The 25,421-nt window shown below is 50.3% G+C and overlaps 2 protein-coding genes across 5 annotated transcripts in view; one reads left to right on the top strand and one right to left on the bottom strand.

Annotated features, from left to right (window-relative positions):
• The window catches only part of PNPLA7 (patatin like phospholipase domain containing 7), a 64,413-nt gene extending 39,915 nt beyond the window's left edge, over window positions 1–24,498 (bottom strand). For 3 of the 4 annotated variants that reach the window (XM_047093721.1, XM_047093723.1, XM_047093724.1), the window contains exons 1-15: window positions 24,411–24,498; window positions 22,992–23,023; window positions 21,248–21,322; window positions 20,994–21,081; window positions 20,468–20,547; window positions 19,409–19,500; window positions 19,088–19,228; window positions 18,353–18,512; window positions 16,266–16,346; window positions 13,684–13,812; window positions 13,202–13,282; window positions 11,858–11,984; window positions 11,192–11,332; window positions 6,648–6,748; window positions 6,384–6,530 (exon numbers count right to left, since the gene is read on the bottom strand). In XM_047093721.1, coding sequence (XP_046949677.1) covers window positions 6,384–6,530; window positions 6,648–6,748; window positions 11,192–11,332; window positions 11,858–11,984; window positions 13,202–13,282; window positions 13,684–13,812; window positions 16,266–16,346; window positions 18,353–18,512; window positions 19,088–19,228; window positions 19,409–19,500; window positions 20,468–20,547; window positions 20,994–21,081; window positions 21,248–21,322; window positions 22,992–23,021 — 1,473 coding nt within the window. In that variant the 5' untranslated portion in view covers window positions 23,022–23,023; window positions 24,411–24,498. The remainder of the gene's footprint in view (window positions 1–6,383; window positions 6,531–6,647; window positions 6,749–11,191; window positions 11,333–11,857; window positions 11,985–13,201; window positions 13,283–13,683; window positions 13,813–16,265; window positions 16,347–18,352; window positions 18,513–19,087; window positions 19,229–19,408; window positions 19,501–20,467; window positions 20,548–20,993; window positions 21,082–21,247; window positions 21,323–22,991; window positions 23,024–24,410) is intronic. The other variant, XM_047093722.1, reaches the window with a different exon arrangement.
• Window positions 24,499–24,697: 199 nt separating this feature from the next.
• Window positions 24,698–25,354, top strand: MRPL41 (mitochondrial ribosomal protein L41). Its single transcript, XM_047093812.1, has one exon. The coding sequence runs from the start codon at window positions 24,814–24,816 to the stop codon at window positions 25,219–25,221; it is 408 nt and encodes a 135-aa protein (XP_046949768.1). The 5' UTR covers window positions 24,698–24,813; the 3' UTR covers window positions 25,222–25,354.
• Window positions 25,355–25,421: the final 67 nt, after the last annotated feature.

The raw sequence follows: 25,421 nt of genomic DNA, 5'->3' as shown, positions 1-25,421 counted from the left end.
GACTGAGCCACCCAGGTGCCCCTCATAGTTCTTATTCTTAATTGATCTAACAGGTAAATCTCTTCAAAATGGTAACAGCAATAGCAACAACGTACCTGGTTATGCATGCCATGATGCTCCAAGTGGTGGCCAGTTAGGGTTACCTGGTTCTAAGCTCTCACACTCTACAAGGCAGTATTGTGTTTAAAAGGAGAACTCAGAAGCTGTCAGAAGCCAGGGCCAGAGACCAATATATATATTTCTTATGATGTCAGGGTAATTTGAAAGTAGACTAGGGTTAAATGCAAATATATACTGCAAGTTTAGGGCAACCACTAAAAAAGTAAAAAAGAAATATAAAACAGATAAGCCAAAAAAGGAGGAAAAACAGATGATACAAAACGCATAATAATCACAAAAAGCAAAAAACAAGAAAAATGAGGGCAACAAATAGGAAACAGTAAACAATGTGGTAGGTAATAACCCAACTCTATCAGTAATCATTTACACATTAACGGTCTGAATGCACCAATTAAAAGACAAAGGTTGTTGGCACGAAAACAGACACTCAGACACTGGAACAGAATGCAGAACCCATAAACGGACCCACAAACGTATGGCTGACTAATCTTTGACAAAGCAGGAAAGAACATCCAATGGAATAAAGACAATCTCCTCAGCAAGTGGTGCTGGGAAAACTGGACAGCAACATGCAGAAAAATGAACCTGGACCACTTTCTTACACCATACACAAAAATAAACTCAAAATGGATGAAAGACCTAAAATTAAGACAGGAAGCCATCAAAATCTAGAGGAGAAGGCAGCAAAAACCTCTTTGACCTCGGCCGCGGCAACTTCTTACTCGACACATCTCCGGAGACAAGGGAAACAAAAGCAGAAAGGAACTATTGGGACCTCATCAAAATAAAATGCTTTTGCACAGCGAAGGAAACAATCAGCAAAACTAAAAGGCAACTGACGGAATGGGAGAAGATATTTGTAAATGATATATCAGATAAAGGGTTAGTATCCAAAATCTGTAAAGAACTTATCAAACTTAAACACCCAAAAAACAAATAATCCAGTGAAGAAATGGGCAAAAGACATGAATAGTTACTTCTCCAAAGAAGACATCCAGATGGTCAACCGACACATGAAAAAATGCTCGACATCACTCATCATCAGGGAAATACACATCAAAACCACAAGGAGATACCACCTCACACCTGTCAGAATGGCTCACATTAACAACTCAGGCAACAACAGATGTTGGCAAGGATGCAGAGAAAGAGGCTCTCTTTTGCACTGTTGGTGGCAACGCAAGCTGGTGCAGCCACTCTGGAAAACAGTCTGGAGGTTCCTCAAAAAACTAAAAATAGGGGCGCCTGGATGGCTCAGTTGGTTAAGTGTCCGACTTTGGCTCAGGTCATGATCTCGCGGTTTGTGAGTTCGAGCCCCGCATTGGGCTCTGTGCTGACAGCTCAGAGCCTGGAGCCTGCTTCGGATTCTGTGTCTCCCTCTCTCTCTGCCCCTTCCTGGTTCATGCTCTATCTCTCTCTGTCTCAAAAATAAACAAAACATTAAAAAAAAATTAAAAAAAAAACAACTAAAAATAGAACTATCCTATGATCCAGAAATTGCCCTACTAGGTATTTATCCAAGGGATACAGGTGTACTGTTTCGAAGGGGCACATGCACCCCTATGTTTATAGAAGTGCTATCGACAATAGCCAAAGTATGGAAAGAGCCCAAATGTCCATTGACAGATGAATGGATAAAGATGTGGTATATATACACGATGGAGTATTACTCGGCAATCAAAAAGAACGAAAGCTTGCCATTTGCAGCTACGTGGATAGAACTAGAGAGTATTATGCTAAGTGAAATGAGCCAGTCAGAAAAGACAAATATCATATGACTTCACTCAGATGAGGAATTTGAGATACAAAACAGATGAACATAAAGGAAAGGAAGCAAAAATAAAAATAAGGAGGGGGGGACAAAACATAAGATACTCTTAAATACAGAGAACAAACTGAGGGTTGTGGGAGGGGTTGTGGGTGGGCAGATGGGCTAAATGGGTAAGGGCATTAAGGAAAACACCTGTTGGCATGAGCACTGGGAGTTATACGTAGGGGATGAATCATTGGTATCTACTCCCGAAATCATTATTGCACTATAAGCTAACTAACTTTGATGTAAATTAAAAATTAACTAATTAATTTTAAAAAATAAACTAGGGGTAAGGCAGAAAAAAAAAAGACAAAGGTTGTCAGATTAACTACAAAAACAAGACCCAACTATATGTTGTTTACAAGAAATCCACTTTAGGGGCACCTGGGTGGCTCAGTTGGTTAAGCCTTTGACTTCGGCCCAGGTCATGGTCTCACGGTTCGTGAGTTTGAGACCCACATCGGGCTCTGTGCTGACAGCTCAGAGCCTGGAGCCTGCTTCAGATTCTGTCTCTCTCTCTCTCTCTCTCTCTCTCTCTCTCTCTCTGCCCCTCCTTAGCTCATGCTCGCTCTCTGTGTCAAAAATAAATAAACTTAAAAAAAACCCACTTTAAATGTAAAGACACACATGGATTAAAAGTAGATGAATAGAGAAAACAAAACAAAGCAGAATCAGCTATATTGATTTCAGAGGATGAAGCAGACTTCTCAGAAGGAAGATTACCAGGGATAACGACGGACATTTCTCAATGATAAAGGGGTCAATTTTTTTTAAGTTTATTTATTTATTTTGAGAGAAACAGAGACAGCAAGAGATGGGGAGAGGCAGAGAGAGAGAGGGAGAGAGAGAACCCCATGCAGACTCTGCACTGTCAGCACAGAGCCCAATGTGGGGCTTGAAATCACGAAACTGTGAGATCATGACCTGAGGCAAAATCAATCTGCTTTAACCAACTGAGCCACCCTGGTGCCTCTAAAGGGGTCAATTCTTGAAGGTGTATCAACCCTATACATGAGGTGCGCACCTAACAACAGAACGTTAAAGTGCATGAGACACAAACAGAACCGCAGGAGAAACAGACAAATCCGCTATTATAGATGGAGACTCAGCCCTCTCTGTCAGAAATGCAGACCCAGCTAGCAGAAAATCCGTAAAGACGCGGCTGAGCTCAACAGAATCATCCAACAACTGGGCATAATTTATCATCTATATTACTTCATACAAAAAAGCAGAATACAGTCTTCCCACATGGAACATTCACAAAGATAGCCTATACCTTGGGGATAAACCACATCTTCATAAATTTAAGGAAATACAAATGATACAAAGTCTGCTCTCAGAGCACAATAAAGTGAGAAATCATAACAGAAAGATAACTGGAAGAGCCAAAAATACTTGGAAATTACATAACACACCTCTTTTTTTGAGAGAGAGAGTGTGTGCTCACGGGCAAGAGCAGGGGAGGGGCTGAGGGAGAGGGACAGAAGAGAGCCTTAAGCAGGCTCCACGGTCAGCATGGAGCGCGACCATGAAATCATGACCTGAGCTACCCAAATGCCCCTAAACAACACATTTCTAAACAACACATGGGTTAAATAAGAAATCTCAAGAGAAATTTTATTTAAAAAATTGTTTTTAATGTTTATTTATTTTTGAAAGAGACAGAGAGAAAGCAGAAGAAGGGCAGAGAGCGAGGGAGACACAGAATCCAAAGCAGGCTCCAGGCTCCAAGCTGTCAGCACAGAGCCCAATGTGGGACTTGAACTCATGAACCGTGAGATCATGACCTGAGCTGAAGTTGGATGCTCAACCAGCTGAGGCATGCAGGCGCCCTCAAGAGAAATTTTAAACAAATTTTTAACTAAATGAAAATGAAAACACAACTCAAAATTTGTGGGATCCAGCAAAAGCAGCATTTAGACAGAAACTTATAGCACTGATTGCATAAATCAGAAAAGATCCAATATCAATAATCTAAGCTTCCACCTTATAAAATTAGGGGAGGGGCTCCTGGGTGGCAACTTCCGCTCAGGTCATGATCTTGTGATCCATGAGTTTGAGTTCTGCACTGGACTCTGTGCTGACAGCTTGGAGCCTGGAGCCTGCTTTAGATTCTGTGTGTCTCTGTCTCTCTCTGCCCCTCCCCTGCTCACACTCTGTCTCTCTCTCAAAAATAAATACACATTAAAAACATAATAATAAAATAAAATAAAATAAGGGGAAAAAGGTAAATTAGAAGTAGGCAGAAGAAAAGAAATAATAAAAATTAGAGCAGGGGCGCCTGGGTGGCTCAGTTAAGCGTCTGACTTCGGCTAGACCATGACCTCGCGGTGTGTGGGTCTGAGCCCCGCGTTGGGCTCTGTGCTGACAGCTCGGAGCCTGGAGCCTGCTTCAAATTCTGTGTCTCCCTCTCTCTCTGCCCTTCCCCTGCTCATACTCTGCCTCTCTCTGTCTCTCAAAAATAAATAAATGTTAAAAAATTTTTTTTAAATAAAAAATTAGAGCAGAAATCAATAAAATTGAGAACAGGAAATCAATAGGGAGAATCAACAAAATCAAAAGCCAATTCTTTGAAAAAATCAACAAAATTGATAAGCCTATAGCCGACTAAGAAAAAAAAGAAAGAGAACACAAATTATTACTATCAGAAATGAAAGAAGGGACATCACTACAGATAACCAGCAAAGTAAAAGGATAATATAGGAATACTATGAACAATCTATGTTCAACAATTTAATAACCTAGATGAAATGAGCCTAGTCCTTGAAAGACACAATCCACCAAAATTCACACAAGAGACTACCTGAATAAGCCTATATCTATTAAGAAATTGAGTCAGCAATTAATAACTTTCCAAAACAGAATGCACCAGGCCCAGATGGGTTCACTGGTAGATTCTGCCAGATATTTAAGGAAGAAATTACACTAATTCTCTACAATCTCTTTCAGAAAATTGAAGCAGAGGGAATTCTTAGCTTATTCTATGAGGCCAGCATTTCCCAAACACCAAAACCAGACAAAGACAATACAATAAAACTATAGACCTGTATCTCTCATGAATACAGATGCAAAATTTCTCAACAAAGCATTAGCAAATCAAATCCAACAACATAAGAATTATACGCAACAAACAAGTGGGATCTGTCCCAGGTATGCAAGGCTGGTCCAACACTTGAAAAATCAATTAATGGGGGGCGCCTGGGTGGCTCAGTCGGTTGAGCGTCCGACTGTGGCTCAGGTCATGATCTCGCGGTTTGTGAGTTCGAGCCCCATGTTGGGCTCTGTGCTGACAGCTCAGAGCCTGGAGCCTGCTTCGGATTCTGTGTGTGTGTGTGTGTGTGTGTGTGTGTGTGTGTGTGTGTCTCTCCCCCACTCACACCCTGTCTCTCTCTCCTTCAACAATAAACATTAAAAAACAGGTTTTTTTTAAAAAAAATAAAAAATCAGTTCAATGTAATTCATCCCGTCAACAGACCAAAAAAAAAAAAAACCACATGGTCATATCAACAGATACAGAATAAGCATTTTTTTTTTAAGTAGGTTCCATGCCCAGTGTGGAGCCCAACATGGGGCTTGAACTCACGACCCTAAGATCAAGATCTGAGCTGAGATCAAAAGCTGGATGCTTAACCGACCAAACCTCCCGGGTGCCCCCAAAAATAAAATCTTAAAAAACAATAAAATAAGAAAAATTAAAAGCCATGTTCATTGTGCCTTATTTGTCTGAAACGGAAAAGTCTGAAAATCCCGACTGCTGTCATGCATGCAGGGTCACAGGAGCCCTTGTCACTGATCTGGGCAAGTGGTGATATATACCCCCTGGGACACAGACACATGAGTGTGTGTCCCTCCACAGCACGGATGTGCTGTGATATGAGAGATAGATATGCACAGCACATTCCCATGCTGGCCCGAGCCAGAGACAGCAGTGATGGGGCCTCCAGGACTGACAACCGTGTGGGCAGGTCACAGGCACAAAGCTGAGCAAGTGTCAGTAGGCCCAGAGGACACACAGGAGGAGTCACGCACATCAAGTCCACACACAGGCGCAAGGCAGTGGTCTTCCCGGGGAGCCGGGGGTTGCAGCCACTGAGGGCACACAGCTGGTTTCGGGACCAGTAGTTTGGTCCCTTATGTGGTGGCTCCATGGGCACCCACTCTCTTCTGTATACAAGGTATTCACAACTCTTTAACCCTTAGATGGCATCCAAAGTTTACAGAGCACACAGGACTCACAGCCCGCGGAGGAGGGCAAGGATATACTGAGAAAGTGCCAGGGAGAGGGTCTGCGAAGCCACCAGCACAATAACTCCATCCTGGGACGCACTGCCCCAAAGGCGTGGGTCTTTAGGACAATGTGCAGGAGTCATCACCCACCTGTCCCACCAGAGACTGCACATGTCTCCATGCTCACCCAAGCCAGAGACAGGACAGGAGGGTGGCCACTTACGTCCAGCTTCATCAGGGTGAGCAGGTCCTTCTTGGCGGCTCTGAAGATAGCATCTGTGTTCCTGCTGGAGACAGTCTCATCTAAGTTAGTCTCTGAGTAGTGGAAGACCGCAGAGGGAGTGTCTGCAACAATCACGTTCTTCTTGGACTTGAGAAGAACAGAGGCAGCATGATCAGAGGGGTGTGGCAGGGGAAGGGTCCCCGCAGGACACACTACAGCCAAGGAGCACCAAAGCCAGAGAGGGGAAAGAGGGTCCCCACCCACCTTGCTGGCCACAGAGCTCCCAAGGCGTTCTTCTGCATGGAGAAGGACCCTGGCACGGTCACATGCCATCCTCAGGTCTGAGGTTGCACCTGCTGTGCCCCCTACAAATGGAGGGAAGACTGAGGACACTAAGGACCAGCCTGGGCACGTGGGTCCATATGCACTCACCGAAGGCCGGCTGAGCTCTCCTTGAAGCCTGAGGAATACAGACCCTGGTAGATAAAACCACTGGAGCACAAAGTCACTGTGCTTTCATGCTCTCCTGTGACCCACAACCAACTTTTATTTTGTTTTTTAAATTAAAAAAATTTGGTCGGGGGGGGCGCCTAGGTGGCTCAGTAGGTTAAGTGCCCGATTTCAGCTCAGGTCATGATCTCACAGCTCATGAGTTCCAGCCCTGCATCAGGCTCTGTGCTGACAGCTCAGAGCCTGCTTTGGATTCTGTGACTGTCTCCGTGCCCCTACCCCACTTGTGCTCTCTCTCAAAACTAAACATTAGAAGAAAAAATTTTTTTATTTTTAAGATTTTATTTTTAAGTCATCTGTATACCCAACGTGGGCTCAAACTTATGACCCCGAGATTAAGAGTCACACACTCCACTGACTGAGCCAGCCAGGTACCCCCACAACCAACTTTTAATCATAACTATTTTTGCTCAGTCTGAGATACTGTGTATTTATAGTACTTACTGTAATACTGTTATGTTATTATTTAACAACATATTAACATTTTATATATTAACATATTATTGTTTTATTATTAAGTCAAGGTATTGTGATACCAATATCTATTTTACAAATAAAACCCAACCATACTCGGGGCGCCTGGGTGGCGCAGTCGGTTAAGCGTCCGACTTCAGCCAGGTCACGATCTCGCGGTCCGTGAGTTCGAGCCCCGCGTCGGGCTCTGGGCTGATGGCTCGGAGCCTGGAGCCTGTTTCCGATGCTGTGTCTCCCTCTCTCTCTGCCCCTCCCCCGTTCATGCTCTGTCTCTCTCTGTCCCAAAAATAAAAAATAAACGTTGAAAAAAAACCCAACCATACTCCCCGTAACGGATACACGCATATATCAAAGGTTACACATTTTTGTAGGATGCTATTCTCCTAGTTTATACACATCACGTGTTATATACTATATACAAGACAGTTGACAAAACTTAAGATTCTGATCAGTGTCTCTGATCTTTGCAGACACATGTCCTCTAAGAGGGCATTATTTTTCTGGACCAGAGGAAAGGTATTGGGACCTGCATGGGTGTTAACCAGACATGTTAATGGAACTAGATAATTCAGAGTCAAACTTTATTATTTGTGGACTGCTATTATTTTCAGTTATCTAGCACTTAAGCTTCTTTTGAAAAAATTTGCTAAACACATTTTTAAAAAATACAGCAGGTCAGCTGAATAGCTGGAAAAAAAGTGTATCATGACCCCCGCTCACTTTAGACAAAAGAACCGATCCTAGAAGGATAAATATGAATGGTAAAATGTTAAATCTTATAGGCAGATTTCCTAAATAGGACACAAATAATAATCACAAAAGAAAAAAATTGATAAATTGGACTCTATGAAATTTAAAAACTTCTATTCATTAAAAGACACCATTAAGAGGGTGAAAAGAGCACAAAATATTTTCAATACCTATATCTAACAGAGACTATCTAAAGAAGTCCTATTAATCAGCAATGAGACGAATGACACCCTAAGAGGAAAATGGACAAAAGACAATGGCAGCCCACTCCCCATGGAAACGGAAAGTGCTGGGGCTTAAGAGTCATCAGGAGGCTGGAGGTGCAGCCACAGAGAGACCCACTGTGGCCCAGGGGGTCAGGTGAAGAAGACAGGACGGCGCAAGAGCAGGAGGTTTCCCGGAAGATGGTGCGACCTGTCGGCGGCACAGACACCCAAGGCCAAGAGCACCTGAGGGGAAGGAGGCTCCACACTGGACAGCACAGCCTTGGGAGGGCAGTGGAAGCACGAACTGGGACCGACACTCAGAAAAGCGTGGGCAGCGCCTCCGAGTCAATCGTGTGCACTTTATGAGCCAGCGGTTTCAACAGGAACACATACGTGTGTGTTCAACAGACACACATGCAGCGTATTCACACAATGAATCTCTATCCATCAACGAGAACAGGTGCGTCTTGCTCCACACAACACGCATGGATGTCAGACGAAAGCTGAGAAGCAGCCTGACTGCTGGGACTCAGAAGGGCACAGCCTAACTTCACCACTGGTAACCGTGGCACCTGCTTTTTGCACCTGGGTGCCGGCCTCACGAGTGAGTTCAGTTTGTGAAAAATCATAAGCTGTCCATTTACGATTTACACCTTCTGTATTCCTATTATACAACCATAAGCAGTTAATGCAAATTGAGAACACCTTGGTATCCACGAAGAAACAGGCAAAGAGAACACAAAGGAATACCTAAAAACACAAGAGAACCTAAAAAGTAGATCCTAGTAATGAAATATCCAGAACAGGCAAACCCAAGAGACAGAAAGCAGATCAGTGGTTGCCCGGGGCTGGTGCAGGGGGTGACGGCTGATGAGGACACGGCGTTTCCACCGTCTGACAAAACGTTCTGGGAACAGACAGTAGTGATGGATGTAAAATTTTGTGAATATACTAATAAACTGTACACTTTAAAAGGGTGAACTGGGGGGGTGCCAGCTGGTTAATCGTCCGGCTCTTGACTTCAGCTCAGGTCATGATCTCACAGTTCATGAGTTTGAGCCCCGCATTGGGCTCCACGCTGACAGTGCAGAGCCTGCTTGGGATTCTCTCTCCTTCTCTCTGCCCCTTCCCTGCTTGTGCTCTCTCTCTCTCTCTCTCCCTCAAATAAATAAGCTTTAAAAAATAAAGAAATTAAGTAAATAAATAAAAATTTTTTAATGTTTTATTTATTTTTGAGAGAGAGAGAGAGAATAAACAGGGGAAGGACAGAGAGAAAGGGAGACACAGAATCCAAGAAGCAGGCTCCAGGCTCTGAGCTGTCAGCACAGGGCCCGATATGGGGCTCAAACTTGTGAACCACGAGATCATGACCTGAGCCGAAGTCAGATGCCCAACCAACTGAGCTACCCAGGGGCCCCTAAGTAAATAAATACATAAATAAAAGGGTGAACTAAGGGCACCTGGATGGCTTAGTCAGTTAAGCATCTGACCCTTGATATTGGCTTAGGTCATGATCTGGAAGTTGGTTGTGAGTTCGAGCTCCTCATTGGGCTTTGTGCTGAGCATGGAGCCTGCTTGGGATTCTTCCCCCACTCCAAACCCTCCCCACTCTGTCTCAAAAAAAAATAATAATAAACATTTTTTTTAAAAAGGGTGGACTTAATGGTATGTGAATCATAGCTCCAAAAATCTATTACTAAACAAACAAAAAATTCCACGTAGAGTCAGAAACTTGATACCAAATGAACATGGCACCAAAGGAAAAAAAAAGCAACAGATAAATGAAAGATCTTAACGGCGCTGTGTAAATTATCAGTATACAAAGTAAGAAAAGACCTAATTTCTTACTTCAAACACATACAAGTAGGAAGTGCAAATGAATGAGACCTCAGGGAAGGGAAAACCACAGAGCTAGCAGAAAAGGATCTAGACAAATGCACTTACAACCCAGTGAATGAGCAAAGAATAAGGAAGGCCCCAAACACAAATCACAAGGTGTGCAACGGCTGCTTTTCAATAAATGAACATCAAGGATTCCTGCTCCACAATGGTCCACAAGGCTGGGCGTTGTAACAGACGGACACGGACAAAAGACATCTGAACAATTACAAATGGTGGGAGGTCTCAATCCAGAGCATATACAGAATTAATGCAAATCAACAAGGCAGACTCAGGAAACCCTGCAGAAAACGAGCAGAGAATATAAACAGACAATTCTTAAAGGGGTACCCAGATAGCTCTCAAATACACCAGATGATGAAACCTGCCGGCAACCCACAAAATGCACATAAAAACGAAACAAACTTTCTAACGAACATAAGAGCAAAATTAGAAGGTGGTAAGGAATGAGCTAGTCTGTGAAGGCTGCCGGACGGGATGAGAGAATCCCTGGCCCAACCGCCAGGATGCGCTGGGAGCCTATCCACACAGAGGCCAAGTCCCTGTGGGGAAGGTGCCCCAGAGAGGGGCAGAGAGCTGCTGGGAAAGCACAGCAGAGACAGACTGGGGACGAGCTGGCAGGGACAGCTCCTGGAGAGCTCTGCGTGCGTGGAAGCAGACCCAGTGGCAGCTGAGGGGCCAGAGGGCCTAGGAAGTCTATTTCAGCAGGGGACGCAGCCTGATGGTGTGCACAGGGAACAAAGGATGGTGCTGGAGCAGATGCTCCTGCAGCGGCCGGGCACAGCCTCGGGGGTGAGAACACGGGGAGCACAGAAGTGGCGCAGTGTGGAGAGGAGCCCACAGGATGCCTGGGGCACCAAGACAATCACCACCGCATCAAATCAAGGCTGAGTGCGTGCACAGGGTTCTCTGGGCCTGAGGGCTTGCCCACCCATCAACGCTCCAAGGTCAGGGTACCCAATGCCTTACCTGGTGGAGCAAAAGGGGCCTGGTCACCTGCCTGGGCCTTGCCGAGCTCATCCAGGATCTCTTCGTGAACAGAAGGCAGCGGGAAGGACTGGCTCCTCTTCAGCAGAGGCCCAGGGGCTGCTGCACGGCTGCCCCCTCGATCTGCCGGGAGGAGACGGGTGGGAAGCAAGGCCTCTGTTCCCACAGCAGTGCACAAATCACGTCTCAAGGGCCTCTGACCACACCCTCACCACCTACACGTGCCTGGCCCTTCCCAGGGACCGTTTTAGTCCAGCGCACTGGCATGAGCCTGGCACGCTTCGGTGCTCCACCGGACCCTCAGGTGAGTTTATACAAAGCCACCTTCCAGGAAGGACCCCGCGCAGCACAGCTTGATTTTACTAGTCTGTTAGCCATTTGTTTACACACGAGCTGGTGACCTGTCCTACATCTGTTAGCATGGCTGCACGTTATACTGTCACCCTGGAGGTGACCCCCAGCCAAGATGCTTCAATGGACAGTCTCTTGCCCCAGATGTAGGCCCCTCTCAAGGGCTAGAGCGACATGAAGTTTGGAATCTGCTCCCCGAACGGCTGTCTCCTGGACAGCCAAGTCCTCCCACAGAGACAGGGGTGAGGGGAGGAAAGGAGGCCCGACACAGGCTGGAGGCCAGGCCAGGGCCAGTACCTGGATCGCAGGACTCCTGGGGCCGGAGGGGCCTCTCAAGACGATCCTCAGAGCCACAGCACACCTGCCTCTTGGCCTTGCCAGCAGCCACGCTGGCCACAGACACCAGGGGGATGGCCTGGCTCTCCTGGGGCGTGAGAAAGAAGCAGGTGTTCCAGCGGTACCCTGGGCTAGTACTCTCCGCAGCCACACTTAGGGGGATGAGAAGAGTGGTGACCAGTGGAGAGACTAGCTGTGTGCTTACGGCAACAAAGGCCCAGCCTGCTTTATCCTGGCAACTCCGTCAAGTTTAAATGGTGGTCCACACTGTCAGAAACCTTAATGCCCTTCATTAAGATGGAAAGTAATATTGGGGCACCTGGATGGCTCAGTCAAACATCCGACTCTTGATCTCGGCTCAGGTCATGATCTCACAGTTCGTGAGTTCGAGCCCCGCATCGGGCCCTGTGCCGACAGCTCAGAGCCTAGAGCCTGCTTTGGACCCTGTGTCTCCCTCTCTCTCTGCCCCTCCCCTGCTTACACTCTCTCTCAAAAAATTAACATTAAAAATTTGTTTTAAAAAATGACGGACAGTAATGTAGAAAACAAAAGATTGGGGCACCTGGGTGGTCATGATTTCAAGGTTCATGAGTTTGAGCCCCCACATCGGGTTCTCTGCTCTCAATGCAGAGCCTGCTTCAGATCCTCTGTCCACCCCCACCCCCCTCCCACTCGCGTGTGTGCGTGCACACTCTCTAATAAACATTTTTTTTAAATCTTAAGTTAAAAAAAAAAAAAAAGGATATGTCCTAAAATACCAGTAAAAGAAGATGGTAAAACCTAATGCCCATCAAAACTAGAGACAACACCCAAGTGTAACACTGACCCCAATAATTAGAGGTCAGCATCCAGCCCCCTCCAACCAGGGCCTCGGAGGGTCTCATCTACTGCTCACAGCAGCTCCGGGTGGAGTGAGCTGACCCTTCTCACAGCCATCAGCTCAACCCCATGGCGGGAGGGACCCCAGAGTGCAGGAGGTGGCCGCCTCCGCCGGGTGGGCAGGCAGCGCAGCTGTGTGCGCCAAGTGAGCAACAGGAAAGGGGAAATGAGGTCACAGAGCAAGGTGACCAAAGGGGCCACATTCAGGCCAAACTGCAGGCTGTTCTGGGAGGGGTATCAGAGCAGGAGTCCCATCCCCCAAACCCCATGGGTGGGCAGGGTTCTCGGCAGGAACTCTCGGGACACTCAAGCCCCCGACTCATCTACCAGCATCTGCTTTAAGGCAGAGGAGTAAACCTTTCAAAGCCCAGGGTCCTGGCCACAAGGATGGGGTGGGGGGCGGGGGCGAGGCGAGGCTGCACTTACAGGGTTGAAGAGCTCTGTGGTCAGGCCCAGGTAGTTGTGCAGAGCCAGAAAGGTGACCCTCTGCAGCCGCACCATGATGATCTGTGAGGGGACAGCCAGCAGTGCCAAGCCCGGAGCCTCCTCAGACCCCTGCGCCCCTCACCACCCTCCCAGGCATGAACCCGAGGTTCTGACAACCCCCAACGGCCACCTAAGATATTGACACTAGGGACGTAAGGACTCTCTGCATTATGTGTGCAAGTTTTTGGTAAATCTTTAAGATTACTTCAAAACGAGTTTAATAATAAAAAAAGAACCCTCTTGGGGGCTGGTAGGAGTTCCGAGGACCTCTGTGAGGTCATGAATGTTAACTTTTATTGTAAAATATGTATTACAAAACTTCCAAAAAGCCACCTTAATCCTTTCTACACCCACTCGGGATGCGCCTTCATGTGCGCGCAGTGGCTCCCAGGCCAGAAAGGGGGACTGCAAAAGCGACCCACCTGCACTACCCTCACCAGGGTTTCAGGATACTTCTCAAAAACTCCTTGAAAAGCCACTGCTGGGAGCCGGAGGACGGTGGAAGGGACGGCCGCGCGGGCGGACACGGTTTTGTATGGAGCAGTGTGGCCCTGCAAGGACAGCGAGGTCAGGCCGCTCCCAGCACCCTGTCTCCAGAAGGGGCGAGATGCCAGCACCTTGCCCCACACGGGACACCCACGAGGGCCCTGAGGAGCCTTGCCCTGCACGGGAAGCAGATGGCCAGCGGGCTCCAAGCACCAACCACCTCAGAGGAGCCGGCTGGCACTACAGAGAAACCCGTTTTTCTGGCGAGGATGCCACCCTCTGCTGGCACCAGCCTATCCTTCCACTGTTGCTTCCTGGCAACCCCTGGGATTTTCTCTGTCCTGATGGCTTTGCCTTTGTCAAAAGGTCACATAAATGGAACCACACAGGTCTGGCTCCTCTCACAGAGACGGCAGCTGGAGGCCCGCCATGCTGTTCACACACCAGCAGTGGCACTCTTCATGGCTGAGAACGGGGTTATTTTATGGATGCTTCACAGTGTCCTTACCACCCAGCAGCTGAAGGGCACTGGGCCTGTTTCCAGTTTGGGGCAATTATAAATAAGCTGTTATAAATGTTCACGCACCGGATTTTGTGCAAACAGTTTTCATTTCTCTTGCTAAATATCCAGGAGTGGGACTTCTGGGCCATGCGGTCTACGCATCTTTAACTTTCAAGAAACTACCATGCTGTTTCCACAGTGGCTGCACCACTTGCATGCCTCCCTTCCCCCCGCCCTGCCACGGATGAGTCTCAGCGGCCCACACGTACACCACATCTACACCGCCAGGGTTGAATGGTCAGGAACTTGGCTGGTCTGGGTCCCTGGTTTCGGGGGGAGCCCCTCAACCCTTGTAAGTCCTCACATGTTAGCAATGTCTGTGTTACCAGGGTGGGCCCAGCAGTCTCTGGAGGGAGCTGAGTGTAACTGGAAGTTTGCTCACAATGGGGGAGCGGGCTAGTCCCGACCTCCTAACCAAGCCCTGTACATCGGGAACTCTGGGCATGTGGTTCTCAAATGCTCTAAGTGAGTTCTGGGACTCAGCTCTTCTCCTTGGAATCATTTCTGCTCATTTCACATCCTTTACAGAAAGAAAACTGTGCACCTTACAGATTCCAACACACCAGCCAGAGCCCTACACAGCCATATGGGGCCTGTCCTGCACGTCTGGGTAGCCTCTCCCAGCACAAGGCTCCAGGCAGAGGCTGCCCCCAGCTGGCCTTCCAAGGCAGGTCTGCCTTGCTCAGAGGTAGTGTCCCTCTCAGCCCTGGCCAAGCATCTAGTGAAGGCACACCAGGTCCTGGGGCCAGAGCAAGATGCCGGAGTCCTATCCATGCCTCCACCCCAGGCCCCACCACAGCTCAAAACATGTCTGTGCCAGCCTAACAGGGATGGGTGAAAACAATGGGCACCCTCAAAGTCTCTGGAGTTTATCACCCCCTTGTGCACAAGAACTCAAGAATTGGATCAGAGGACACCCACCAAGGGCTCCGCCCACCATGTGAGTGTCACACAAGTACATAGGTTCCTGGCCCCACACGGATGCATCCTTGCCAAGGTCTGCTGAACTGCTCTAGAGACTCCTCTGTGCAGTTTCCGGGGAAACTGAGGTATAAGCTGCCTCAGTGCATAGCTAAAAGTGAAAGCAGAAAGTATAACTTCGAAGGTAAGGTGACAATCACATGCCACCTTTTGAGCTACACAGGTGTGTGCATTATCTAAGCTCAGGTAGCAGACACCTAAGATTTGCTTCATTGTATGAAGACTTTACTCGTGAGAAAAAGAAAATTAAACATTAAATTCTAGCTAATGAGATGGGAATAGTCATGCTGAGCTGAGACTTTTTGAAGCTGGTGATGCACACACGATTAATTTTACGATTCTGTCTACTTTTGAATATGTTTCAAGTGTACCATGATAAAAAGTTTAAAAATCCCAAGATAACATGAAATGTTATCTTTTAATTGACTGGACTGGCAAAGATCAAACATGAGATGGCTCCCTAGCTAGTGGGGTGAGGACACAGGTGTCCTCCCGCAGGACCGTGGCTCAGGCGTGTGGGGGGTGCACTCTCACACCTGGGAAGTCTCTGCTAGGGATTTATCTTGCAAATTGATCCTCAAACATATGGAGTGGTGTGCACACAAAACCAGTCAACAGCAGGAGATTGGGAACAACAGAGAGACACCCGTTACCACAGAAGATCCATGGGAGGGCCCTCCTAGGAAGGGGCCTTGGGGCCTAAAGGGTGAGAGGAAGTGTTTTCACTCACAACATTTGTGCCTTTTGCATCTCAGACCACGTGTATATAACAATAATCATTTAAGAGACAGCCAAAACCCGTGAGCAAATGCCCAGCTCTCCTTCAACACACAGTTAAAGCTGCTCTCCCACACACCCTTGCCCTGCTAGGGGTCCCTCCCGTCCTAGGCCAGCCCCTTGCCACTGGGGAGAACTGGACTCGGCAGTGAGGGACATGCTGTCCAGGTGACTTCCGGGTAGACCCAGGAGACTCACAGTGATGACATCCAGGATGCTGAGGAGACTGTGGACGCTGTCTCCAGCCAGAACCTCCTTGACCGCCACCTCGGTGCCATCCTGCACTCAGGAAACAGAGCAGAGTCATCCCCTGACAGGTGGCTCAGCCCAGCCCAGGCCAGCTGGGCAACTCAGCCTCCACTGTTGCCTGTCCCGAGGGTTAGGCTGTGCCCTACTTGACCTTCAGGAATTAGAGGTGGAATAAGCTCCAAAGCAGAGGACAGAAAAAACAAAGATGAGTTAAGAGCAATCAGGAAGCTCGGCCTGGGCGTGGCCCTTCAACCCAGGGCATATTCTAACTAGGAGGACTTAGATTGAATTTCATAAAACCTAAGTGAGTGTGCTGGCCCAAACAAAAAGTTCTAAGGACTAAATTCGGTTGTTACTGGCATAAATAATAGCATTTTGATGTGTTTTTCCACTGGATTAAAAGAGAAAGAAAAGCAGGTGCTTATTTATTTATTTATTTATTTTTTAATTTTTTTTTTTAACATTTATTTTTATTTTTGAGACAGAGAGAGACAGAGCATGAATAGGGGAGGGGCAGAGAGAGAGGGAGACATAGAATCCGAAACAGGCTCCAGGCTCTGAGCTGTCAGCACAGAGCCCGACGCGGGGCTCGAACTCACGGACTGTGAGATCATGACCTGAGCCGAGGTCGGACGCTCAACCGACTGAGCCACCCAGGCGCCCCAACGGGTGCTTATTTAATACAGGAACTTCTCAGCTTCACCCAGGAAATTCCTTTTTGAACTTGTTCAAACTTGGCCCTGGTCACCCTCCAAGAACCCTTCCTTCTGGCCCAAAGTCACATTTTCAGGAAAGGCCTGCTAGCTGGGAAACAATAACCCTGGATGCTGATGGCCCAAATGGGAGGAAACTAGACAAAGACCATTTCTTCTCTCATCATCCCATCAAGTCCAGTGTGGGATGAAGCCACACACACACACAGTAATTTTGCCCGGACAACATCGTATCTAGAAACCCGAAGAATATGTGGGATCCATTCTGGGTCAGGGCCCACCCCAGGGTCCTGGCAGGTGGGGACTTCCCTAAGGTCAGGGGCCACTTTGTGCAGACTGGGGCTCACTGAGTGTCTGCTTCAACAATAACAAGCAGTGGGAAGCCTGGGTCACTCCCCTGGGCAAATCAAAGGATACATTCTGCTGGAGAGCAAGACTTCCACAGGCTTGATTGGCCTGGAAGTTGCTCCCTGGGACGTCTGATTCATGGGTGTAATTAACAGAGGCAGGAAGCAAGTATTGCGTTTCCAGCTGAATTAATACCTTAATTATTTTCTTACAGTTAAAATCATTCACAACAGGCAAGGGTACAACTGATGGTGGCAGGTCAACACCCAACTGCTGAGGGTGTTCTCGGGAAACTGGAGAGACATCTCAAAAGGCTTAGAACTGGTAAAAGGCAGAAAACCACCGAATGCCACTGAGCCCACTAACCCATGGGTACCCCCACATGCATGAGTGAAGGTAACGTACCAACACTGAAGGGCAGCTGTGTGCCAATGCCGGGACCAAAGTGTGCCATTTTCCCCAAAGAACTGAAACTTAAAATGTTATACTAACTTTTCAATATAAAACTTAAAAAAATGTTTTCAGGGGCGCCTGGGTGGCGCAGTCGGTTAAGCGTCCGACTTCAGCCAGGTCACGATCTCGCGGTCCGTGAGTTCGAGCCCCGCGTCAGGCTCTGGGCTGATGGCTCAGAGCCTGGAGCCTGTTTCCGATTCTGTGTCTCCCTCTCTCTCTGCCCCTCCCCCGTTCATGCTCTGTCTCTCTCTGTCCCAAAAATAAATAAACGTTGAAAAAAAAAATTAAAAAAAAAATGTTTTCAATGGCAGACGTCTAAGTAAAAACACAACATGAGCGCCTGGCTGGCTCAGTCGGTAGAGCATGCAACTCTTGATTTCAGGGTTGTGAGTTCAAGCCCCATGTTGGGTGTAGAACTTACTCAAAAAAGAAACACAACAAACAACATACACAACAGACCCACACCCTCCACCTTGCTCTGCACTCCCTTGGGCCATCCACACACGTGACAGGCGCTCTTACCGCGTCCTGGATGCAGACTTCCAGGCGCCCATCCTGCACTACATAGATGCTGGTGTCTGGTTCCCCCGGCTGAAAGACGTGCTCCCCTTCGAGCAGCTGTACAAAGATCATGTGTTTGCAAAGTTCCAGGAACAGTGGCTTCTCAAAGTGGCCCAGGACCCTGTAAGAACCATAGCACATGTGGGACACCTTCTGGAAAGGAGAGAAGGAAGGACAGCATTTCAAAGAGGCTGATGCAAATACAGCCACTGCCACAGGCACTGCTGGTCAGACCCACAGGGCTAGAGTTCACAGAGAAGCAGACCCTGCAGCACTGGCCACCTGGAGTCACTGTCAGGACAGAAGCTTACACTTCGGGAATTCCCATAAACTGCTTTCCCGTCAGCTCGAAGAACTCTTGAGCCACGACTATGAATCTGAACCAGAGACACAAACAAAAGCAGGTGGACGGGACACCCCTCCTGGATGGTGAAGCGCCACTAGAAAGAATGGGGTTTCTGGGCAGAGATGGAAGGGAACCCAGACTTGCAGCTTTGATCCAGCCACACACTTCCCATAGCTGCTCTGAGTTTCCTCACGAAGACAGAAATGCTGATTAGTAAACAAATACTAAACTAAACAGGAAAGAGCTGTGAGAGGCCGTGCGGGCGGCCAGGGAAGGTAAACTTAGCTCGGGCAGTCCTAGGGAGCACAGCCCCAGGCCTCCTACAGCCTCCTTCACCTGGCTGGTCTCACCTCACATTCTTCAGCATGTACAAAACTTCTGATGGCAGGTGAGAATTCTTCACGTCAAACTCTGTGAGATCCGCCTCCAGCAGGGAGGGTGGTGGCTCCTTTGGCTGCAGGGTTGGGTATTCCTTCTTGAAACGCAGAATCCTACAAAGCAGAGATACGTGCCTCTGGAGCAGAAGCCCAAAGGGGTTCGAAGCAGATGGCAGGAGTACTGCAAACCCAGAGGCAGGGAAGCCATAGGCAGCAGCGATGGCCAGCAGGCTCACCAGGGCCCGCCAGGGAGGCCAGCTGGGGCACGTGTGGTCTCAAGGACATTCCCAGTACCTCTTGGCCAAAGACAGCACTTTGGTCCTCTTCCTTGCCCGCTGCCGGGGGGCAGCCGTGCTCCCCACAAGAGTGTGGGGCAGCGTGGTCACCTGCAAGGTGAAGGGAAAGGCCGAGTCCTGACCCTGTGACCTACTGGACCCAGCCTCAGCCTCAGGGGTCAACCTCAGGGGTCAACCGCAGCCCTCAGGAGCTGGGATGCCTGCAGGTGTGACAGCAGCTCCCAGGGTCTTTCCCTGCCTGCCCCACCTGCCCCACTTGCCCTGGGCACAGGGAACCATCCCTGGTGCCGTTGACGATGAAGTGCCACCTGGCCGTATCACCAAACAGCCAGCATTCTCAGAGTGCTGGATCCTCAGGCCTGTGTTCCCTCTGCCTGCAAAGCTGACACTCAGCCTCCCCTCTGTCACGCTGGCACAGCAGCCCCTTTCGACAGCCTTTTAAAAGCTGGCCCTATCCCGTTCAGGCTCTAGGCCAGCATCATGGCCTGCAAGCAGCACCAGTGTGTCTTTGTTTCATGGCCAGGAGAACAGGAGGTCCACCTAAGGACTCACATGGCTTCTTGTGTGGTATTTTGAGTTTGCTACAAAGAACATGAATTAACTGCTTATTCAGAACAAGTAACAAATCGGGACTATTTTAAAATACCAGGAGTTATTTTAAACACCCATTTCAAGTACACTAAGCCTCTGAGAAGTGTGGGGTCCCTCCTGCCCTCAGGGGAGTGGAAGAGACCGGGGGTGACCAGGCAGGGCTCCACCAGACTGAGAAGTGAGGCCTCCTAGCTTCCAAATCTTGGCAGGACCCCCAATTTCAGCACCATGGCCAGAACCCTGTGTGTCCACGCACCCCAGAATATTCCTGAAAGAGACCCTGTCCTCTTTTCTAGCTGAGACGAATGTGCACCTCAAAGGGCCAATGAGCCCTCCGTCTCTGCTCTGGCCAACAGTCTCTGAACGTTAGGAGGACCCCACAATGTGGCATGAGGGCAGCTGCAGGCTGTTGGGGCCCCCACTGCACTGGAGCCTGTAGGAACACAGGACCTGCGGCACAAGTTACCTTCCTCATGATCTTCCTGCCGTAAAACATCACTTTGTCTCTCTTTCGGAATCTGTACTGCGGAGTGGGCTGTACCTGTCCTGCAAGGGGAGCAGAGGGGTCTCCTGAGCCACGGCTGGGACACAGGCAGGCAGGAAGGCTCTGCCAAGCAGCCCGTAGGGCACACACACCGAGCCTATCCTGCCCCTGCTACGGTTTATGGTGTCAGGGAATGGCACCCAGCGTCTGGGGCCCAGGCTGGCACAGACTGGATCACAGGGAACAGGACTCGCAGCCCTTCATACCCAGTGAAATGGAAGGGCATTCAGAAAAGGGTCTCTGCGAGCCGAGAAAGCTGGGAACATACTCAAATCCCATAGGTCTGGCGTGTACAGCCTCAGGCCAGCAATTCCCACCAAAAGCCACCACAGGCTTGAGGGCTGCTCCTAGAAGCTCACAACAGGGGTTAGGTCACCGAACCTTCCCCCACTCTCCCAAGCCCTTGTCCCTTCCCCATAGAGGTGGATATCTGAAGTAAGATACTCACGGAATCGGTTAACTCTCCTATACACAAAAAAGACGGTGATGCCAACAAGGGCGAGGGCCAGGAGGGCTCCGATCACAATCCCCACGAGCTGGGTGAGATCACAGACAGACAGAGCGCCTGTCAGCAAGGCTGCCACAGAGCCCCTCCCTACCCCGGCAACAGGCTGGGACGGAGGTGACAGGAGCAGCCAGGAGCGAAGCAAGCCCACAAATCCCAGCGCCCACCCGTCACCAGGAGGCACGTAAGGCGGTTACCATGGTAGACTGTGACCGCTCCTCCGTCAACTGCAGCCCCCAGGACTGCAGGACAGGACCCAGACAAAAGCCAGCCTGGAAGGGAACACTGTGGTCACGAAGGGCCAACACAGGCATGGCCCTGGCTTCCCAGGGTCGCAAGAATAAAGCTGCTGGTTAGAAGGGCAGTCAGCAGCCCTGGGAGAAGTGATCTTCTGGGCTGCTGAGGTCCTCCGAGCGCACCTGCTCAGCACAGAGAGAGAAACCCGACCTCCAAGGCCACCCGTGGGATGGCTGGGCAGGGCCAGCAGCTGTGCCATGTGGAATCCTCAATCTTCAGCTTTTCAGTTCCTCAGATGCAAGTCTAGAGGAGCAAACCCGGCTAGCCACCAGGGGTGCACCCCACAACACCGTGTGCTGCCAGCCACGTGCCAGGGCACATCGAAGCCTGCACCGCAGCGATGTTGAGCAACCCCAAGGAGCCACCTGGATTCTGAGAACACGGCATATCAGCTCATAGCAGAGAAAGGTTATTTACCAGCACCGACCACTCCCCAAGAAGGAGATTTTAGGGGCTTCTGAAGTCCAGACCCAAGGGAGGGAGGAGGAAGAGAAAAGTGAGCACAGGAGGGTGAGTGGGCAGATGGCTGGGGCCACCTACCTGGAGGGTACTGGCTGATTCCCCCAAAATGATGAAGATGAAAACAAGCAAGAGAAACCAGTGAAACAAGCAGCCACTGTGCATTTCTCCTGGTGCCCACACACCTCCTCCCAAGAGGCCAGGAAGAGGAGAGGGCAGGGAGCCCCTGTTAATCCTCTCTAGTTTCTACACAAGTGCCAAGAACTAAAGCAGAAGCCAGCATTAGACACCAGAAAACCCAGTGAAATGGAAGGACATTCAGAAAGGGGTCTCAAAAGCAGAATGTCGGTTGCCTCAAGGCAGAGTAAGTGTCCAGAAAACCATGTTTTTGAACTTGGTTCAGGAGGCAAATGGAAGCTGTGGGAGTTTTTTGCTTCAGAGCTGAGGCACCCAGCCTCTCCTGGCCTCAACTGTGCTCAGCTCTCAACATGACAGCACTCACAACCACACCCTTCACTAAGTGTGTCCCTTAGAGCTCAACCACCGCTTTGGGGACAACCAGGGATATCCACAGAAAGGGTCACACAGGTGTCCCATAATCTAGTTATATAACTTCGTATGGTTGAGCATCTCAGGCTTTCGTGGTTGTTTTAATGTATCTAGTTTTCTGTTTCAGGAATAGAGAAAGGCCTTTGTGATGTAGCTACAAATGTTCCACTAAGGAAAAGACTCCCATCAAAACAAGAAGTCTGGGGCACCTGGGTGGCTCAGTCAGTTAAGCATCTGACTTCAGCTGAGATCATGATCTCACAGTTCATGGGTTCAAGCCCCACGTCAGGCTCTGTGCTAACAGCTCAGAGCCTGGAGCCTCTTTGGATTCTGTGTCTTCCCCTCTCTCTACAACTCCCTCACTCACACACTCACTCTCTCTCTTTCTCTCTGAAAAATAAACATTAAAAAAAAATTTTTTAAACAAACAAGCAGAAGTCCTAAGGGGGAGCAGGAACTGAGTTTTGACCTCAGAGAAGAAGTGGCCTCAAGATCCAACAAGGAGACAGAGGGGCCCAGACCACCTCTCCCACATTTAGCCAACTTCAAGGAGCTGCCCACAGAGCAAATGCAGAAACACCCCTAATTGGGAATTTTGAGGCTCTGATTCATCCCCGGAACCATCTAGTTCCATACCTCTGGGCTGGCATCTTCCTCTTGCTTCATGGCTAAAAATGAAAAAAACAGTCAAGGTGAAAAGAAGCACTGGTTCAGGGCAAATGTTCCCTCAACTCACGCTCATGGGGCAGAGCAATGCTTTCAGCCTTTTCTCCTGGGTTCCTCTTCTCCTTAAATTATGTCTTCACTGAAAGGAAAACCCTGGTGGAAAGCTGTGTTCTCCAAGAAGAGAAACACCAGAGCCACTTCCCTCTCTGTAAACAGCTCTCCCATGGCTGCCCAGGAACCCGGAACCGCAGCCAAGTCCTACTCCTCTCCCAGCTGGTCAAGGGCAGGTGTGGGCAGCTCAGCCAAGGCCTAGTGCAGCCAGGAGCTCCCAGTGCCTGGGCGATGAGGCTGTGGCTGGGGGGTGAGGTAGGGGTGTGTGGGGCCAGGCCAGGCAGCAGACTGTGAGAACACCTAGTGGCCTGTGTCAGGGGATTTCCTATCCGGTGTGGTTGACCTCAAGGTGGGTGTGTTGGGTCCAGGAGATGATGAATTGAGGACCTGCCTGGTTCACTTTCCCCCTGTCTAGAGGTGAGGAGCCAGGTCTGGGGCCTTCACCTTGTGGCTCCCAGACCCCTTAGAAAAGCAGCAACAAGGGAGGATTTATCTCTTCCAAAATCCCACCCAGAGAAATCAGGATGCAGAAGGCAGATGCAAGGTCATAGCCCACTTTCTCCTGGGTCAAATGTCCTGTGTCCTCTGCCACCACATGGAGAACCCTTCCTTCTCAGTCTCCTGAAAGGCCAGCAGCGCCCTTGACCCCAGCTCTGTGGTCTGCTAGTGCCCTGACCAGGCAGTCTCCCCACGCACCCCACCCTGCACATTTGAGGTGGGGTAGAGCTCATGGCCCCCAGCGCGTGCTAGGGAGGCAAAGTGGAAGCCATTGCTTCTCCATCTGGGACAGCACAGAGCCAGAGGGAAGGGGCGCAAGTGGGCTGCAGGGTTGGGAAACGGCAGGTTAGGAGGCACCGGGGTTAGTGGCCGTCCAGGTTGGGGGTGTCATTTTGGAGGGTCATCAGGTTGGGTAACCTCGGGGTTAACAGGCGTTGGGGTTGACGGGTGTCGGGGTGAAGGGGGCGTCGAGGTTGGGGGCTCGGGGTTGAAGGCCGTTGGAGTTGGGCGGCTTGGGTTGACAGGCAGCGGGGTGGGGACTCAGGGTTGGGGGACCTCGGATTTGGGGGCTCGGGGTTGACCGGAGTCGGGGTTGGAAGCGGTGGTTAGTGTCCGGACGACCGAGAGGACACGGCTCCGCCTCCCACAGGCGGCTCACCGCGCAGCGCAGGGCCGCGCGGGCCTGTGGGGCGGTGTGCGTCCGTCACCGGGCGGGGCAGCTAATGGCTACCCTTTCTCTCGGGACCCGCCAGAACCTCAGGGCGCTCTGCGGGGACTCACCGGGACCGCGCGCGCCCGACGCCCGCGCTCCCGTCACTACCCCCCACCGCCGGGCCGCCGACGTCCGCGCTCCCGTCACTACCCCGCCGCCGGACCGCCGACGTCCGCGCTCCCGCCGCCCCGCCGCGGACGCCGGACCTCCACGCGCATTGGCCGGGGCCTGGAGGTCCCGCCCACTCGCAGGGTGGAGGCTGCGCATTGGGCCTAGTGCAGCCAATCGGAGCTGCTTTGCTGCGGCGCAGAGGCCTGACGGCGCCGGAAGCCGCGCGGACTGCCGGAAGTCATCCACGGGAGCCGGAAGCTGAGTGCCGTGCGGCAGAGACCCGCAAGAGTTCGCCTGGCGGCGGCCTCGTACGCGTGAACTGGCTCGGAGGACGCGCGCATCCTGCAGGACCCACCCAGCATGGGCCTCCTGAGCGGGGCGGCCCGCATCGTGGTGCGGGGCGCCGACCGCATGAGTAGGTGGACCAGCAAGCGGGGCCCACGTACCTTCTATAAGAGCCGTGGTACCAAGGGCACCGGCGTGCACGCCCGCGACGGGAAGTTCGTGCAGGTCAAGGAAATGGTCCCGGAGCTGGTGGTGCCCGAGCTGGCTGGCTTCAAGCTCAAGCCCTATGTGAACTACCGCGTCCCGGCGGGCACAGACGTGCCGCTGACGGCCGAGCAGCTGTTCCGGGAGGCAGTGGCACCTGCTATCGAGAAGGACTACAGGGACGGCACTTTCGACCCGGAGCAGCTGGACAAGTACGGCTTTGAGCCCACGCAGGAAGGCAAGCTCTTCCAGCTGTACCCCAAGAACTTCCCGCGCTAGGAGCCGAGGAGTGGCAGCCGCTGGGTGTGCCTGTGGACTGCGTCCGGCCATCGCCCCGACCGCTGGTCCCGGGGTGGGCGAGCGGGGAGGCATTTCCTTCGTTTTGTTCCTATTAAAGACCTTAGCTACCGTCCGGTGTTGGTTTTGGCATCTGATCATTGTGAGATGAAAGGGTGCGGCATGATAGATCCAGGTGTAGT

The sequence above is a fragment of the Lynx rufus genome, unplaced genomic scaffold (genome assembly GCF_022079265.1).
Source record: "Lynx rufus isolate CCGP_SWC_20201006 ecotype Redwood Valley unplaced genomic scaffold, mLynRuf1.p SCAF_36, whole genome shotgun sequence".
Lineage (NCBI taxonomy): Eukaryota > Metazoa > Chordata > Mammalia > Carnivora > Felidae > Lynx > Lynx rufus.
This window is presented reverse-complemented; position numbering and strand designations above follow the sequence as displayed.

Coding starts and splice junctions, on each gene's coding strand:
- MRPL41 (XM_047093812.1), top strand. CDS start 24,814: ATGGGCCTCCTGAGCGGGGCGGCCCGCATCGTGGTGCGGGGCGCCGAC.